The sequence below is a fragment of the Mustela erminea genome, chromosome 4, assembly GCF_009829155.1.
Source record: "Mustela erminea isolate mMusErm1 chromosome 4, mMusErm1.Pri, whole genome shotgun sequence".
Taxonomy (NCBI): Eukaryota; Metazoa; Chordata; class Mammalia; order Carnivora; family Mustelidae; genus Mustela; species Mustela erminea.
Genome location: NC_045617.1, coordinates 119,393,859 through 119,411,675, shown reverse-complemented (window position 1 = coordinate 119,411,675; position 17,817 = coordinate 119,393,859). Strand labels below are relative to the sequence as shown.

The following is a 17,817-nucleotide window of genomic DNA, read 5'->3' as shown; positions in this document are numbered from 1 at the left end:
CCTCGCCCAGCCTTCCCTCAAATAACCTCCACGCCCGCGCATGCGCGCCAGGGCAGGCGACTGGGCCGCCACCCGAGTGCCGCCATATTGGTAAAGGTATTGGGACCGAGGTGGGACGGAACTTCCTGTTCTCGCGGGAGCTAGAGGCGGGACTGCCACGTCCGAGCAAACCGGGAAGGGAGAGGATTCCCGAAGCCGGTGAGAATTCTCTGCTTTACCCTACCGTCCTTTCCAGACCTTTTCCACTACCTAGTGGATCATAGAGAGTAGGGCCCAGAGAGTCCGTAAAGTAGAGAATCAAAGCCTAGAGCGGTGTCCCGGGGGCCCTATATCCGGGAGGGGGGTTGAGATAAAGAGACCGAGTCTTGGGAACAATGTGGGTGGGAACAGCGGAATGTGGTAGCGGTCCTTAGAAGTGGACGGAGGGCACGAACGGAGTAAAACTGGCACCTCATAGGTGTAGAGTTGAGGGTCAAGTGGAGTCACTGTCTCTGTCCCTCTGGTCAGCGTGATGGCCAGAGGCCAGGGGGCCCCCCACTGGGTGTCCGTGGGACTGCTGACCTGGGCGGCCTTGGGGCTGCTAGTGGCCGGACACGGGGGTCATGGCGACCTGCACGAGGACCTGCACGAGGACTTCCATGGCCACAGCCACAGGCGCTCACATGAGGATTTCCACCATGGACACAGTCATGCCCATGGCCATGGCCACACTCACGAGAGCATCTGGCACGGGCATACCCACGGTCACGAACATGGACAGTCACATGAGGATTTGCACCATGGCCACAGCCATGGCCAATCACATGAGAGCCTCTACCACAGAGGACATGGACATGACCATGAGCACAGCCATGGAGGCCATGGGGAGTCTGGGGCTCCAGGCATCAAGCAGGACCTGGACACTGTCACTCTCTGGGCCTATGTGAGTCCCCAGGGGATGGGGGAGAGAGGGGCCGGCTCTGGATTTTTGGGAAACCCCGCACCACTTGACCCCCGACTCTCTCCCTCACCAGGCACTGGGGGCCACCGTTCTGATCTCTGCAGCTCCATTTTTTGTCCTCTTCCTTATCCCTGTGGAATCAAACTCCCCCCGGCACCGCTCTCTGCTCCAGATCTTGCTCAGTTTTGCTTCGGGTGGGCTCTTAGGAGATGCCTTTCTGCACCTCATCCCTCATGCACTGGGTAAGTGATCTTTGGCCACTATTGTAAGTCTTAATATTTTATTCTTTAGGCAGAAGGGTTATTTGCCCTTTTTTCATCTCTTACTATCCAATATTCCCCCAAATGCATGCCACTTGGCCAGGGTATTCTCTCATTTGACATCTCCTCTCCCTTTCTCTAGAACCTCATTCTCACCACTCTCTGGAGCAGCCTGGACATGGACACTCTCATAGTGGTGAGGAAGGAGTGGATGAAGATGTGTTGGGATGTTGGGGAAGGTCTTTCCCTCCCTCTTCTCCTCCTGCACTTGGGGGAGAGGAGTCTGGAATCTACATCATCTCCCTTAATGTCTCAATGCCTCTATTTCCAGGCCAGGGCCCCATTCTGTCTGTGGGACTGTGGGTCCTCAGTGGAATTGTTGCCTTTCTTGTGGTGGAGAAATTTGTGAGACATGTGAAAGGAGGACATGGACACAGCCATGGACATGGACATGCTCATGGTCACACCCAGGGAAGTCATGGGCATGGAAAACAGGGTAAGTCCCTTTCCTTAAAAAGCATTTTGCCTGCCTTAAAATCCCCTTATTCTATGGCTCTTAGGTGGGAGGGAACTTCCTTTCTGAGGACATTTTTGGAGGTCTCTGTTCTCCACTTTTACCAACTCCTTCCTGCAGAGTGTCCTTCAAAGGAGAAACAGAGTTCAGAGGAAGAAGAAAAGGAAGCAGCTGGGTCTCGGAAGAGGAGAGGAGGGAGCACAGGGCTCAAAGATGGGCCAGTGAGACCTCAGAATTCTGGAGAAGAAAAAAGAGGTTCAGGTGAGAGACAGAGTTTTTGATAAACTTGGGCCAGGGATATTGTGTTTCACATGAAATGTGCATTGTGGGTAATGGCAGGTGTCCAGGAAACGTGAAGGGGCTGGGTGGTGAAGTGATCTCTGGGGGGAGATGTGATAAAGGCTGACCAGGGCTGAAATTAGGAGTGATAGATGTCTCTAATTATTTTGTCTTTCTTTCCGCTTGTACAAGACCTACGTGTATCAGGGTACCTGAATCTGGCTGCTGACCTGGCACACAACTTCACAGATGGTCTGGCCATTGGTGCTTCATTTAGAGGAGGTCGGGGGCTTGGGATCCTGACTACAATGACCGTCCTGCTACACGAAGTGCCCCATGAAGTCGGGGACTTTGCCATCCTGGTCCAGTCTGGATGCAGCAAAAAGCAGGTTGGTGATTTGTGCATCAGACATGATTGCCTCAAACTCTTTACCTCCTGCTCACCCACCCAGAACCCACGATCAACACTCATTAGTTCCAAACAAGCTGTACTGTGAGGAACAACAGAAATGAGGGGGAAGAAATTCTGTCTCTTCATTTGTGGTCTACAAACCATCTCAGTGGTTTATGAGGGTCTTTCACCTTGACCTGTTCACTCAGAGTGTGTCTGTAGGTAGGACCTCTTTGATATTTTAAGATTTTTCAGAAAGTGTCTATTCTAGATCCTCCTCTTTTTGCCTCAGTCTTTAGTTCTCCAAGACATGCACCCTGCCCATATGTACCTATACCCCACCAAACATGCCTAACCACTGATCATCTTTAGATGCTGCTGAGTACCTTTCTGTCTTTTCTGCCCACCAGGCGATGCGTCTGCAACTACTGACGGCAATAGGGGCGCTGGCAGGCACAGCCTGTGCCCTCCTAACTGAAGGAGGGGCAGTGGGCAGTGAAGTTGCTGGTGGTGCAGGTCCTGGCTGGATTCTGCCATTCACTGCAGGTGGCTTTATCTACGTAGCAACAGTGTCCGTGTTGCCTGAGCTATTGAGGGAGGCGTCACCATTGCAGTCACTTCTGGAGGTGCTGGGGCTGCTGGGGGGAGTTGCCATGATGGTGCTGATAGCCCACCTCGAGTGAGAGGTGGGGTAAACCGTCCCCACCGCAGTCCCAAACCTCTAGCCTCTAAGTCCTCCAGGTCAGGGGTCTGTGGAGGTTGGGGGCCCTCACCAGGGACATCTGGCAAAGGAAATTGTATCCTAGAGAAGTGGTGACTTTGGCATTAGGGCCATCAGGATTTTGCAGTGTTACAGGAGCTGCAGAAGTGAGAGTGAGAAGTCAGAGGGACCATAGTGTAAGTCATGTGCTGACCATGTTGTTGGGTTTGGGGGCTAAATGGGACCATGAAGAAGGCTGGAAAACAGAGGGGTGATGACAGCCTATGCTGTGTGCCCTACCCAACCTGTTTTCCGAGGACCAAGCTACTACACACAGTCTTCTTCCAAGGTCTGCCTCCCCCTCCCACCTGTTGGTGGAAGCTTCAGGGAAGACCAGAGCCCTGGACAGAGCGGGTAACAGGAAGAGCCGGGGATGTACATCAGTTAAACATCAATCGTGTGTCCTGATTTGGGAGTGATTGAGGGGGTAGGTGGGTTGCTAATCTCCTGGCCCGATTTTTTTTTTTTTCTATTCTTTTGATATCACTGTTTTAATCAAGAGGTGGGGTGGTGACCGGAAATAAAGTCCTCGGATCTTCCGCCCCACACGCGGTCTTTTGTCTTTTTTGGAATAAGGGCTCCTCGTCTCCCCACTCCGCAGGCCCCCAAGTGGTGGCGACTGGCCACGCCCCCGCGGTGGGAGGTCAGCCTGCGCTGGTGGCCGCAGATGGCCCAACGCTGGCCTGGCTTAGATTGGCGCGTCTTTGCTCTTGCCACGCCCCCTCTGCGCTAGGATTGGCTCCGTACTGGGTGCCCGCCCACCCGCCGCCGGACATGGCGTCTCAGCTCAGGCTCCGCTCCGCGCTGGCCCTGGTCACAGGTTGAGGGGAATGTCCTCCCAGGCGGGTTGGGGTGCTGGAGTGTTGTCGGGGCGCCCCCTCGGCGTCTACAGGCGCTGTGACCTCTAGCCCCCGGCCCAAATTTTACTAACTTTGCGCCCTGTCGACCTCTGACCCCTGCCCACTCCCCTTTTCCCCCCTCCCGCGTGTTCTTTCCCACCTCAGGCGCGGGTAGCGGAATCGGCCGGGCGGTCAGTGTGCGCCTGGCCAGAGAGGGGGCCACTGTGGCCGCTTGCGACCTGGACAGGGCGGCGGCCTGCGAGACGGTGTGGCTGCTGGGCGGGCAGGGGAGCGAGGAGGTGGCGCCCGGCGACACCCACGCCGCCTTCCAGGCTGACGTGTCTGAGGCCGGGTCGGTCAGGCGCCTGCTGGAACAAGTGCAGGTGAACGCGACAGGACCTCGCCCTCTTTTAAAAAGCCGACGTTGCCTCTATTCCCCCGGCTGTACTTGGGTTTTGGTGTGTAACCGCCCCCTTCCATAGGCCTGCTTTTCTCGCCCGCCATCTGTCGTCGTGTCCTGTGCGGGGATCACCAGGGATGAGGTTCTGCTCCGCATGTCTGAGGATGACTGGGACAAAGTCATTGCTGTCAATCTCAAGGTGGCGACCTCTGAACCTGTGGCTTCTAGCTCCTCCAGCCTGGGGGAGGGAGCTGGAAGAAGACTCACTCCAGCTGCCTTGTTACTGGAAGGACTGTCACTCCTTTCTGCCTTGTTACTCTTTCCTCACCAGGGCATCTTTCTAGTCACTCAGGCTGCAGCCCAAGCCCTGGTGTCCAGTGGTTGCCATGGGTCCATCATCAACATCAGTAGCATCGTAGGGAAGGTCAGATTGAGTTGGGATGAGGTCAGCCAGCTAGTTGGGCATAGAGAGGAGAGCCCCTCCTTGGGACTCTTGACTCATCCCAAATCTCTGACTCACCTATAGGTGGGGAACATGGGACAGACAAACTACGCAGCATCCAAGGCCGGAGTGATTGGGCTGACCCAGACTGCAGCTCGGGAGCTTGGACGGTTGGTCAGACAGCCCTGGGGGTACAGAGGGATTTGCTGAGGCGTGTGGGAGGTATGGAAGGCAGGTCAGTACTCAGTCCTCTTCCAGAATCAGCAGCCACTCTCCCTTCCACAGACATGGGATCCGCTGTAACTCTGTCCTCCCAGGGTTCATTACAACACCCATGACACAGAAAGTGCCACAGAAAGTGCTGGACAAGGTAGGAGGCTGTGGACCAAGGGCAGAATCCTTCCAGATACCCAACATCTCTGGGCTTCAGAGAGAATCTGGGCACAGGGCCTGGCAAATAGTAGATATTTAATAAGTGTACAAGGAATGAAGACAAAAGAAAAAAGGTTCATAGACTCAGCCTACAAAAAAAGTCTGTAAAAGAAACTTTCACCCACTTATGAGTATTTTCTTACAGGTGATTGGAATAATCCCGATGGGACATATGGGGGATCCTGAGGGTGAGCACTGAATGAGGAGGAGGCCCTAGGGAAAGGGCCTGAATGAAGAGATCCCAAAATTTGTGGAATCTGAGAGGATATCACTAGGATTGGTGGTTGGAGTTTGTGTGTTGGTGGGGAGGGGTTCTGGTGGGAGGTGATGACTTTGGGTCCATGAGAGTGAGTAGGATTCTGCCTTCTTCCCACCATTCCTGTAGATGTGGCAGATGTGGTCGCATTCTTGGCATCTGAAGACAGTGGATACATCACAGGGGCCTCAGTGGAAGTCACTGGTATGAAGCCATCATGGGGAGGGAGAGGGAAGAGTAGTGGAACCCAGATGATAAGAGAAAGCAAGTAAAGGGAGTCTGGAGCCACTGAGGGAACAGCAGAAGTTCCCATAGGCATGGGACCGAAGTGGGCGCCACCCAGCCCATTTGTCTCCACCTGTGCATCTGTCCAAATGTTTCTGCCCCTCCCAGGAGGTCTTTTCATGTAACTGCCTCACGGACCCTGGACTCTGCTTACTCCCCCACCACTCTACCCGGCCTCCTGCTGATGAGGACTCTGAGTTCCCAGGCTACAAAAGGGGTGGCAGTGTATGGCTCTGAAATGCTGAATATGGGAGGCAGGGGTGCTTGCGACCCTAATAAATTCCAAATCCTCTTCCCTGCCACCTCCGGTTCTTCTTGTGTCTAAGCCCTCAGACCCTTCCCCACCTCCCCCTCCTTTCCCTTTCCCGAAGGATTGTTCCCTTTCACTGCCTGGTCTCCCAGGGCAACCCCCGCCGCCGGGTGTGAGAGGAGAGAGTGTGTGTCACTGTGTATGCCTGACACTCGGTCTTTTTAGAGGGAGGGTGTCTCTGCCCCACCCCCTCCCACTGGTCCTGCAGCCCCAATCCCCTCCCCCCAGTTCCCCAGGTCCTTATGGTCCCCAAGGGTGATTTGTTCATGGCCCCATCCTGGTGTCCAGTCTGGCCTTGGGAGGGGTCTTGGAACAGGTGGCCCTCCCCCACCCCTCTCCCTTTTCTGAGTCCCCCCTCCCCTTTCTCTCCACCTTACAATAGCTGCAGCCGGCCTGGGGTCGGGTGGGGGGGATTAGGGGAGGGGGCCAGGATTAGGGGAATGGACCAGCCGATGAAAGGGGCTGGAGGAGAGCAGAAGGGAGGGGGCTGGGAGGAGGAGGAGGAAGGGGAGGGGGTCTGCGCTAATCGACTCTGGAGCCCACATAAGGACTGGCCACGGACTGAAGGAGAGGACAGGGAAGTAGGGGGGAACTGGGGGAGGGGGCGAGGGGACCCACTGTTGCCTTGTCCCAGAAACAGGCTACCCCCCTGGCAGCTGCAGCCCAAGTCCGGGAACCCCAGCTCAGGCTGAAGGAGACAGGACGCCCACCACGGTCTCTTTCCACCACCCGCACCCCCCCTCCCGCCCCGTATCTCATCCCCTGCCCTCAATGGGGATCGCTCTGCCCCTTCCTCTTCTCTTTCCTCCCCGTCCCCTTCCTTTACTGCAAAGTCCTGGAGGAGGCTCCTGCCCGCTTCCCACTCCAGACATTCTGCCCCTTGTGCCCCCAGCCACCCACACGCGCACGCCCCCTCCCCTATAGGGGCCCCATCTTGTGTCTGTGTCCCTGCTTCCGCGTGGTGTCTCCATTCCCCCGTTCCTCCCGTGCGCCTCCCTCCCCCGCCCCGGGCCGCGGCTCTTGATTGTCCAAACGCAATTCTCGAGTCTCTGGCTCTGGCCGAGAGTTGAGTCTGGACGTCCCGAGCCGCCGCCCCCAAACCTCGAGGGGAGAGCGGGTCGGAGGGTCTAGTGAGAGCCAAAGCGGAGGGTGGAGCAAGTCCCCAGGGTGGTAAGGGGAATCCCGGGTTCATCCGGATTTAGTTGCATTCACAGGACTGGAGGACTGAAGCGGCCGAGGATCCTTTGCAGCCTTCCCCCCTACCCTCCCCGGAATGCCGGGCTGGGGTTACAGAGAAGTTGTGGGGAGGGGGGCAGCTGTTCCCCAGAGCCGCTAGGGGACGCGGAGTGGGGGAGGTGGCCCCTTTTCCAACCTACTGTCCCCTCCCGGGGTTCAAGAGATCCCAGGCCCCGCCCTCCGGAGCGGAGGCCTCGGGTGGGGACCTCGGGAAGGGAACGGTGGCTAAGGTTGGCAGCACGACGGTGCCGGCCGGGCTACAGAGACCGGGGTCCCTACGTAACTCGGGACTCCGGGGACGCCGGCTCTATACGCGAAGCGGGCGCGTCCCGAGGGCGGGGTGCCCGGGCGCCCACGTCGCGTCCCACCCGAGCCCCGAGTGGCGGTGACGTCTCTGCTGACGGGTGTGGGGGGTGTAGTGGAGGGACAGGCGGAAGTGACGTAGGGCCCCAGTGCCCGGGCCATGGCGGCGGCGGCGGCGGGAGCTGCTGTCTGAGCCGCGGCTGCGGACCGAGGGATTTGGGGCTGGGATCCCGGGCCCTGGGAGAGGCGCTGCGGCAACCGGGGCGCGGACGGCTGGATCCGGGTGAGGGGCAGCGCGGCGCCGGGCGGAGGGGGGTGGGGGGAGCCACCGGAGGGGCGGGGTCTGCGCGAGGGCGGCCCCCCTAACACCCCTTCCCCCTTCCCCCCCCCCAGCCTACCTCTCCTCCTCCTCCACCGCGGCGGAGCCCTAGTGGGGGGGGTCTGTGCCCGGTCACCATGACGACGCCGGCGAATGCCCAGAATGCCAGCAAAACGTGGGAACTGAGTCTGTATGAGCTCCACCGGACCCCGCAGGTGACAGGGACTCTCCCTTCACAGCTTACTCCCTTTCCCAAACCTTTGAATCCACAGACCCCATCCCACAGCCTCTTTAACGTTTCCCTGCCCCATGTCACAGACTCCCTTGGTCCTACCTTTGAGTCATCTTAATCTTTTCCAAGCACTTCACGTTTACCTCATTTAATGCTCACATCAGCTAGTGCCACAGACATAAAGCAAATATGACTTCCTTCATCTGAAAGATAGTAAACAGACAGAAATTACCTTCACTGTTCCTCTGCTCCAGTTAGTGCCTGTAAGACTCACCCCTCAAGTTTATTAAAAATGGAGCCTCTCGGCTGTCCCCCACCAACCAACGTTCTGATATGGTAATGAGATGAGGCCCCAGAGTCTGCGTTTTAAGCGCGTACCCTAGGGGATTCTGATATAGGTTGAACCTGGACCCACTTTAAGAAATTCTGTGGAAAAAGCCCTCTCCAAATTCCAAATCTGTGCCACCCCCACCCCCACACCTCTTGCCAAACCTCCAATCCTTATGTTGCGAAGCTCCTACTTTTAGTTCATGGACACTAATCCTTTCTGTTTTCCATTCTCTCCAAGTCAAAGCTCCTCTCTCTCAGAATTACCATCTTCCTCAAGTGGCCAACATGGGGTACCCAGATTCTGCTATTTCACTGTATTTCTCAAAATTCCCATTCCATGGACCACTTACTTCTAAAACCCCTTTCCCCCCCCAACCCACCATCGTTTCCACTCACTGATGCCTCCAGGAAGCCATCATGGATGGCACAGAGATTGCGGTTTCCCCTCGGTCACTGCATTCAGAACTCATGTGCCCCATCTGCCTGGACATGCTGAAGAATACAATGACCACCAAGGAGTGCCTCCACCGATTCTGCTCAGACTGTATCGTCACGGCCCTTCGGAGCGGGTAACAGGAGGGATGTGTTTGAGATGGGATGAAGGGTACAGAGTTGGGGCCTCAATGCCCCGGCAGCTGACTGTTCAGAGCCTCCTCTCTTCCATGCCAGGAACAAGGAGTGCCCTACCTGCCGCAAGAAGCTGGTATCCAAGCGGTCTCTGCGGCCGGACCCCAACTTTGATGCCCTGATCTCTAAGATCTACCCCAGCCGGGAGGAATACGAGGCCCACCAAGACCGGGTGCTCATCCGCCTCAGCCGCCTGCACAACCAGCAGGCACTGAGCTCCAGCATCGAGGAGGGGCTGCGCATGCAGGCCATGCACAGGTTCGGGCTGGGAGAGAAGCAGTAGCAGGGCTGGTGGGACAGATGTGTGGGTCTGACTCCTGGTGCTGTCTTTGCTGCCTGCCAGCTTCTATGCCTTAGCATCCTTATAGTTAGCCCCGGCATGATTGTTGAAGCTTGGAAGTCAGGGACGTAAATTGCAGCTTCTTAGTAGCTGGCACTGCTATCCTTAAGAAGAAAACAGCTCACCCTTTAACTTTCTAGAAGTTAGAGTAGTGGAGTGATTTTGAGCATAGACTCTGGAGTCACACCGCTGGGAATTAAATGACCTTCTAGGCCAGCATTGCTCAGTCTTCAGTAGGAATCCAGATTACCCAAGGGTCTTGTTAAAAATGCAAATTCTAATTCAATGGGTCTGGAGTTGGGCCTGAAATTCCACATTTCTACAAACCTGTGCTTCTGGTTCTTGGGAGTCCATGAGGAGAGTCAAGGGGCTGTGATCGCAGACAAGTTATTTAACCTCTGTAAGCCTCCGTTTCCTCAACTATAGAGAGAATATAATTCCTTGCTTCTAGGATTTGTACTGTGTGGGCGATCAGTGCAGAATACTTAGCAGTGTGCTTAAGCATATAGTTAGTATTTCAAAAATATTAGGTGTCATCAGTAATATCTCCCTGATCTCTTGTTCTCTCGTAAGTTTAAAATCTAAACCCCTTATCCTTGGTGCTTTCTAACTTCAACCACTTGCTTCTACAGGGCCCAGCGTGTGAGGCGGCCGATGCCCGGGTCAGATCAGACCACCACGATGAGTGGGGGGGAAGGAGAGCCTGGGGAGGGAGAGGGGGATGGAGAGGATGTGAGCTCAGACTCCGCCCCTGACTCTGCCCCAGGCCCTGCTCCCAAGCGACCCCGTGGTGGGGGCGCAGGGGGGAGCAGTGTAGGGACTGGGGGAGGTGGCACTGGTGGGGTTGGTGGGGGTGCCGGTTCTGAAGACTCTGGTGACCGGGGAGGGACCTTGGGAGGGGGCACCCTAGGCCCCCCAAGCCCTCCTGGGGCCCCCAGTCCCCCGGAGCCAGGTGGAGAAATTGAGCTCGTGTTCCGGCCCCACCCCCTGCTCGTGGAGAAGGGAGAATACTGCCAGACTAGGTGAGAGCCCTGTCTTTCCCCTGACCTCTGAGAAACCAGAGATCACATAGACTTCCATCAGAAGTAGGCTTCACCCAAACCCAGCAAGAAACCCTAACCCAGAGGCCCTGTTGGAAAGTTCCCTACTTCCCTTGTCCATTTAAGGTTTTCTGTGCCCTAAACCTACCCTCTTTCCCACTTCAGGTATGTGAAGACAACTGGGAATGCCACAGTGGACCATCTTTCCAAGTACTTGGCCCTGCGCATTGCCCTAGAGCGGAGGCAGCAGCAAGAGGCTGGGGAGCCAGGAGGGCCTGGAGGGGGCGCCTCTGATGCCGGGGGACCTGATGGGGGTGGCGGAGAGGGTGGGGGTGCCGGAGGTGGTGACGGCCCTGAGGAGCCTGCCTTGCCCAGTCTGGAAGGTGTCAGCGAAAAGCAGTACACCATCTACATCGCCCCTGGGGGCGGAGCCTTCACGGTGAGAGCCTCTGAGGGCAGTGCTGTAAGAGGGAGTGCTGGGGAGGGTGGTCTGGGGCCACACAGAACCATGGATCCCACCCTAACTGGCCCACCCTCCTTTCTCTGGGCATCCAGAGATCTGTGTCTCCTCCCCCATCACTCCCTGTGCCCCTGCTTTGCCTTGCCCCAGCTCTTTTATTACTCTTTTTTTCTTTCTTCCTCCCTAGGTCACTTCCTGCCTTACTCGTATCCTTTACTACCTTCTCCAATTTTCTTTTTTCTTACCCTGCCTCTCTCTCTCTTCCACCCTCTCTGTAGACACTGAATGGCTCCCTGACCCTGGAACTGGTGAATGAGAAGTTCTGGAAGGTGTCCCGGCCACTGGAGCTCTGCTATGCCCCCACCAAGGATCCAAAGTGACCCCACAAGGGGACAGCCAGAGGATGGGGACCATGGGGTGTCCCTGTGTCCTGGCCTACCACCCCCAGCTTCTTTGTCCCCCAGTGCCCCCCCAACCCAGCCAGCCAGCAAGAGGACACAAATGAGGACAAGTGGCTTTTATACAAAGTATCTATATCAGATTCTTCTATATTGTACAGAGCGGGGCATGCACCCCCATCTACTGCCTTTTCTATTGCTCCCCCCCCCACCCGCAGCCTCCCATCTACACAAGATGTTGGGGAAGGTGAAGAACCTTCCCCTTCATGCCCTCCTACCAACAACAACAAATTTGCTTCTTCTCCTCTTTGAAACCTGCAGTTCTGTGTCTCTGTTTATTAGGGGTGTACTAGAAGGGGAAAACCAAAACAAAACAAAAAGACTGGGGAGACAAGCCTGGAAATCATGTGGAAATCAGCCTTGGAAATGGGGAGGAAATGCCAACGGTTATTCACGGTGTGTAAATCCCAATTTTCTGAACCCCAAGTCAACAGATATGTATGAAAATAGTGGGGCACAGTCTGTGAAGCTGAAAGAGACAGGGTGAAGAGCTGAGCGGCATCTCAAGTCAGATCTCAGCTGCCCCCTAAAAGCTGGATCGCCCAGCCTGGAATCCAAGGTTTCAATACCAAAGGGAATGTAGGAAAGTGACTCGAGAGTAAGGCACGTTTGTAGCCGCCAGTGGGACCGTGATGTTCGGAAGCAGAGTAATTCCTCATCACTACAAGAAGCTGGTGTCTATAGCTGGAAAGACAAGAGGGAGGGGTCGTGGAGAGGGCTGCGAGGACCTCCCTGCTGGACATCCCGGCCGCCTCCCAAAGAAGGCGGCCAGGGCCAGGGACTACAATTCCCAGGAGTGCGCAAGCCAGTGCCAGCCTAGCCGCGGGCTGAGTGGAGGGAGGGCCGCAGGGGAGGTGTAGTTCTGTTCCTGCCGGGCTGTGGCCAAGAGCAGAGCGGTGGGGACCTCAAGTGAGGCAGTTGCTGGCTCCCGGCCTCGAGTTGCACAGGCGGACTGGGCCCCAACCCGCGTTCGGAGGTACAGTGGTGCTCCGCTGCGCTCCGCGTCAGGTGTAGTGCGGGGTTCGGACTCGCCTCCCCCGGAGTAACTGATTCTCCCTCTGCCCCCACCTTCAGACTCTCTGCCCCTCACTTCCTGTTTCCGTTGCCCTTCGCATCCCCACCCGGATCCGCCCCAAATTCCTGCAGCTCGCTCAGTTCTCTGCCCCACTGGCAGAGAAGTTAGACTTTCGGTGTGATCCACAGACCCGAGGGCACACCACCCCACGCTTGGGATTTCTCGTTTTTTCCCTCTGATCCCTAGTACCTTCAATACCTACCGACTAAGGGGCACCTTTCCGCCCAGGCAAGTCCTACAGACCTGCTGGCCTGAACTCACCGCCTGAGCCCTCTTGCCCTGCAGAAATAGACCACACCCACTTAACACTTGAAGGAGCCCCTTTCTATACCCGCTCCCCAGAACCCTTGATCCTGGCTCGCCTCCTTTCCAACCCCAGGTATCCAGCAGCTGCGGCGCTGCCGGGGCTTTGGGGCTGGAGGAAATTGGGCGTCGCTCCCGGAGTTTCAGAGAGGGAGAGGCAGGATACAGAGGTGGAGGCTGGAGAGTAGGCAATGACCACGGCTTTTCTTCTAGTTCTCGGGCCTGCCAGGAGCACCACCCCCTCACTTTTCTCATTCTCTCCAGGAAAGTGACCGACCCGCAGCTTCTTCTGTCTCTCTTCCCCGCCCTCTCCCTTAACCCTGTAACAGCCCCTCGTCCCCGTATCGCCCCCCCCCGCATCTCTCTCTTCAGCTTCGCGGTCAACACCACCCCACCCTCCCCTTCTCTCCACTTCTCACATTTCTGCTGCTGTCCCCTCTCTGCTGCCTCCATGACTGAATTTCGAAGATGCGCCTGTTTATTTCGGTGACATCATGTGGGAAACATACCAAACTGTGGCCCTAGGCGTCTGTCTTACCCACGCAGGCAGGGAAAAATAACTACCTCCTTGACCGGGTGTTCTCCTTCCCTATTGCTGGGAGAAGGAGGTGTTGTGGGGTGGCGGGAGCAGGTCAGATCCTGTTGCCCTGGGAGCTTCCCTGGGTTCCTTCCCCAAATCCTTCAGTCTTGGTGTAAATTAAGCCCTAAGAAATAGGTTAGGCAAAGCCAGAGATACAAAGTATACAAAAAAGAACTTGACTATTCTGTTGAGGAACTAGATACATGCAGGAGAATAACTAACTATGCAAAGGAGGGAGGCAGGGAAAGAAAGGTTACTAGAGGCAGGGAGACCTGGGAGTAAATCTTCATCTTGCCCCTTAAAGAGAGAGTTCTTTACACAGGAAACTCTGGGGGTGGAGCATTGGGTTTTTACAAACGCTTTGGGTGATTCTGATGGGCACTGAGGAAGAGGAGCAGTCCAGTAGATGTTCCATGAGATGTTAGCTCCCTCGGGATGGGTCCTCATTGGGTGAATGGTAAGTGCCTCATGCAGAAGGGGCTCCAACCTCTGGAGCAGGGAGTCACTGGGAACCTGTAGGGCAATTGGAAAGGGCCTCCCAGAGGAGGTGACACTGTGCCAGGATGCTTGAGAAGGGAAGAAGAAAGTCTTGCTGGAGGGGTGAAGAGAAAAGGAGCCTCTCTCTCCCATACCCATCCATCTCCCACTTTTCCCTGGCTCAGGCTTCTCAGTCCCCAAACCATAGCAGATCATGCGTCTGAGCACAGGAGTGAGAGCAGCGTGTAAGACAATACACACAAGAGACATCTCAGAAAAACCTAGGACCGCTATCAGGTACAAACGTCACCAGAGAGACCACTCATCTCTTCTTCAGTTTGGGGTTTTCCCCCTGTGTTGTCAAGCTCCGAGACAAGTACTTCGTGTCTGGCTATTTGCGCTTCTTCCACAAAATTGTTTGCTTAATATCCTGGGCAGTTGGTTTTGAACAGTCATCCAGGGGGTCCCACAGAAGCGTCCCCTCTAGATAGCGCCTCTGGCTCCAGCCTGGCACTGAGGAGGGTGGTGTTACCATTCACCCTTTTAATTTTTTTAAAAGATTTTTTATTTGTTTATCTGACAGAGAGAGAGATCACAAGTGGACAGAGAGGCAGGCAGAGAGAGGGGCGGAAGCAGGCTCCCCGCCAAGCAGAGAGCCCGATGTGGGGCTTGATCCCAAGATCCTGAGATCCTGACCTGAGCCAAAAGCAGATGCTTAACCCACTGAGCCACCCAGGTGCCCCACCATTCACCCTTTTAGAAGGTTCTGTTGGGGGAATGCCTCACTTGGGCAACACTCACAGTAAGATTATTGTTACTATACATGTTAAAGGATAAGGTAGACCTTAGTTCTGCATTAACTTCCCCCAAAGTATATGCTTTAGAATTTGGCAGCATTCTCCCTATGGATGTACCAGAGAGGCTGACTACGGACATATGCCAGAAGGAATGAAAGAAGCTTAGAGGTAAAAGGATCACTTGGGAGACCGCTAGTCAGTTTCACCTTTTCAGGAAGTACCTGTTGAGTCCGCCACCTAACAGGGACACTGTTCCGTGACCTCGGTATTACAAACAGGTGTATGGTGTAGCCCCTTGCCTTTGAAGGATGTGATGTAGAGGTGTTTGTGGCGAGCATCTCAGTACTGAATCCACCTCTATTCTGATCAGTTGTATCTACTATAATATCTCTCGAGTCTGTCCCTCTTCTCCATCCCTCCACCTCCCTGGTCCAGCCACCATCTGGACCATCTGGCTCTCCTCTGAATCACTGCAGTAGCTGGAGACCTTGAGAATGGTCTTCTCTACTATGCGCCACCGCACTCCTGAGTTAGAAGCCTTTTTGAAATGCAGATCTGATTGTTTCAGGCACCCTGCTTATTCATTCAATGGTTTCCCATTGATCTTAGGCTAAAGACACAAGTCCTTAACCTGCTAAGGCCCTGCCAGGTGTGGCTCTGTCCGCCCCTCCAGATTCTTCACCCACCACTCTCCCAGTGGGAGGGCTCCTCTTCTTCCTGCAAAGAGCCTTTGTGCAGGCTGGACCCTCAGCCTGAAAGGCTCTTTCTCCCATCTCTCTTTTAGCTAGCTCCTCTTCGTTCTTCAGATCTCAGCGTCTCTGCCACATCCTCAGGAAAGGTACCCTGCCCTTCCTTCATGGGTCAGATTCCACTCTTCCGAGCTCCCACACCAAGGTGTGCCTTTCCTCAGAGGCACTGGGCACAGTTGCAGTTCCACGTTTGTTATTTGACCCCCTGGAGGATGTAAGCTCCCTGAGGGCAGGGATCACGACTGCAGATGCTCACTGTTGTCATACACAGGGGACCTCGAACTCCATAAATATTGAGTCGAAATATTGGTTCAATAGAAGCATGCGTGCCAGGATCTGGGGTAGAGGGCTACATATTTCAGGATCTCAGAGAGGATGGTTCGAGGACATGATTCTCCCTCCAACAGCTGCGGCCCAGGCATATGCCATTTTCTTAATACCATTACTTCCTCTGTATTTCCTATCTTGTCCATCTCCACAGTTCTGCCTTCATCTCAGGCCCCCTCCGTCTTGCCTATGAGACCCTCCTTCCCTTTAACTTTGTAATGCCCCTTTCTGGTCTTGCCTCATTGGCTTCAGAAGGCAGCATGGAATAATGTGGCAACAGCACAGAATCTAGAACCATAATATCTGAGTTCAATTACTAGGTTAAAAGTATTAGTGGTGCAACCTTCCTCAGGTTGTTAAATCACTCTGAACCTAGCTTTCTTATCTCTAAAATGGGAACAACTTCAGAATCAAGCAAGATGGAGGACATAGAAAATCTAAACGCACCATCACCTGGAAATACTGGATAAAATATGGGGGTGGGGGAGTAAACATGACTGAGTTCTCAAAAGGAAAACAAAATCCCAAGTGTTATAAACAAAGAGAAGACTGAAAGCCAGAGAATAAGCTGACCATGGCAACAGTTGCTGGAAGAGGACTGATAATTGGTTCTGTTAACTAAAAAATGTTTTACCAGCCACCAAAGGATGGGAGGTGAAGTCTTGGTCCTGAAAACATGGGGAAATTAAATGAAAAGTGGCCAAAGTTGACTCAAGAAGAAATAGAAAACCTGAACATATCTATAAATTCTAATATATGGAATGAGTTAAAACACACACACACACACACACCCCTATCTAGATAGTTTTATAGATGTATTATTCTGCCAACTATTTTTTTAAAGTCAGCTCTATACATAACATGAGGCTTGAACTCACGACCCTAAGACCAAGAGTAACATGTTCTACAGATTGAGCCAGTCAGGTGTCCCTATTTTGCCGACTCTTAAAAACCAGTTGTTTATTTACTTATACAAACTATAGCAGATAACAGAAAAAGAGGGACAATCACACTTATAATACTAAAATCCTATAGGCACCTGGGTGGTTCAGTTAAGCCTCTGCCTTTGGCTCAAGTCATGGTCTCCTGGTTCTGGGATCAGCCCGCATCATCTGCTTCTCTCTCTCCCTTTGCTCCTCCCCACTGCTCATTCTCTCCCTCTCTCAAACAAATAAACAAAATTTTTTAAAAAGAAAGACTAAAATCCTAAATAAGATATTAACAAACTGAATCTGGTGGAGTTTGTGCGTGTGTGTGTGTGTGTGTGTGTGTGCACGCGCGCGCACGCGCGCATGCACATGACCAAGCAGGCCTTATTGCAGGAATACAAGGATGGTGTACTTTAAAAATCTATTAATGGGGCGCCTGGGTGGCTCAGTGGGTTAAGCAGCCGCCTTCGGCTCAGGTCATGATCTCAGGGTCCTGGGATCGAGTCCTGCATCGGGCTCTCTGCTCAGCAGGGAGCCTGCTTCCCTCTCTCTCTCTGCCTGCCTCTCCGACTACGTGTGATTTCTCTCTGTCAAATAAATAAATAAAATCTCTTAAAAAAATCTATTAATGATGTTTACAATTTGTCAAATTAAAAGGAAAAAAATATTGTCCCAATAGGTACAGAGAACACATTGGATAAAGTTTAACAGGACTCCATTGTATTTTTTGTTTAAATCTAGCTAACTGGATGCCTGGGTGGCTCAGGTAGTTGGGTGTCCGCCTTCGGCTCAGGTTATGATCTCCAGGTCTTGGTATTGAGCCTCATGTCATCAGGTTCCCAGCTCAGCGGGAAGTCTGCTTCTCCTTCTCCCTCTGCTGTGCTCCCTCTCTGTCTGTCTCTCAAAGGATAAATAAAATCTTTTTAAAAATCTAGCTAAGATTAGAAAATAACTTCCAAAGTCAAGACAAGGATATTAGTTTTTACTGTTTCTTTTCTTAATTTTTTATTTTTAAATTTAAATTCAATTAATTGGGCGCCTGGGTGGCTCAGGGGGTTAAAGCTTCTGCCTTCGGCTCAGGTCATGATCTCAGGGTCCTGAGATCAAGTCCCACAAGTCTCTCAAGC

At 53.9% G+C, this 17,817-nt stretch overlaps 3 protein-coding genes and 1 long non-coding RNA gene across 6 annotated transcripts; 3 read left to right on the top strand and 1 right to left on the bottom strand.

Annotated features, from left to right (window-relative positions):
• Positions 1-115: 115 nt before the first annotated feature.
• On the top strand, positions 116-3,690 carry SLC39A7 (solute carrier family 39 member 7). Its single transcript, XM_032340688.1, has 8 exons — positions 116-198; positions 508-922; positions 1,014-1,182; positions 1,343-1,396; positions 1,532-1,696; positions 1,835-1,975; positions 2,186-2,382; positions 2,795-3,690. The coding sequence occupies exons 2-8, from the start codon at positions 512-514 to the stop codon at positions 3,065-3,067; spliced, it is 1,410 nt and encodes a 469-aa protein (XP_032196579.1). The 5' UTR covers positions 116-198; positions 508-511; the 3' UTR covers positions 3,068-3,690.
• A 40-nt stretch (positions 3,691-3,730) lies between these two features.
• HSD17B8 (hydroxysteroid 17-beta dehydrogenase 8) lies at positions 3,731-6,100 on the top strand. Of its 3 annotated transcripts, XM_032340692.1 has the most exons (9): positions 3,855-3,964; positions 4,149-4,366; positions 4,466-4,582; positions 4,715-4,807; positions 4,910-4,995; positions 5,111-5,195; positions 5,403-5,445; positions 5,643-5,717; positions 5,907-6,026. In XM_032340692.1, exons 1-9 carry the CDS (start codon positions 3,919-3,921, stop codon positions 5,921-5,923), a joined length of 780 nt encoding a protein of 259 aa, XP_032196583.1. In that variant the 5' UTR covers positions 3,855-3,918; the 3' UTR covers positions 5,924-6,026. The 3 variants fall into 3 exon arrangements, with proteins under 3 accessions (XP_032196585.1, XP_032196583.1, XP_032196584.1); XM_032340694.1 differs by lacking the exon at positions 5,403-5,445 and having other exon boundaries at positions 3,731-3,964; positions 5,907-6,100; XM_032340693.1 differs by lacking the exons at positions 4,715-4,807; positions 5,403-5,445 and having other exon boundaries at positions 5,907-6,100.
• Positions 6,101-7,157: 1,057 nt separating this feature from the next.
• On the top strand, positions 7,158-11,707 carry RING1 (ring finger protein 1). The gene is made up of 7 exons (XM_032340691.1): positions 7,158-7,930; positions 8,041-8,181; positions 8,937-9,097; positions 9,198-9,413; positions 10,128-10,517; positions 10,701-10,974; positions 11,274-11,707. Exons 2-7 carry the CDS (start codon positions 8,104-8,106, stop codon positions 11,373-11,375), a joined length of 1,221 nt encoding a protein of 406 aa, XP_032196582.1. The 5' UTR covers positions 7,158-7,930; positions 8,041-8,103; the 3' UTR covers positions 11,376-11,707.
• Positions 11,582-13,346, bottom strand: LOC116588933. The gene is made up of 2 exons (XR_004285126.1): positions 13,251-13,346; positions 11,582-12,807 (listed from the first exon to the last, which is right to left on the bottom strand). It is a non-coding gene; the product is annotated as an uncharacterized LOC116588933 (long non-coding RNA).
• Positions 13,347-17,817: the final 4,471 nt, after the last annotated feature.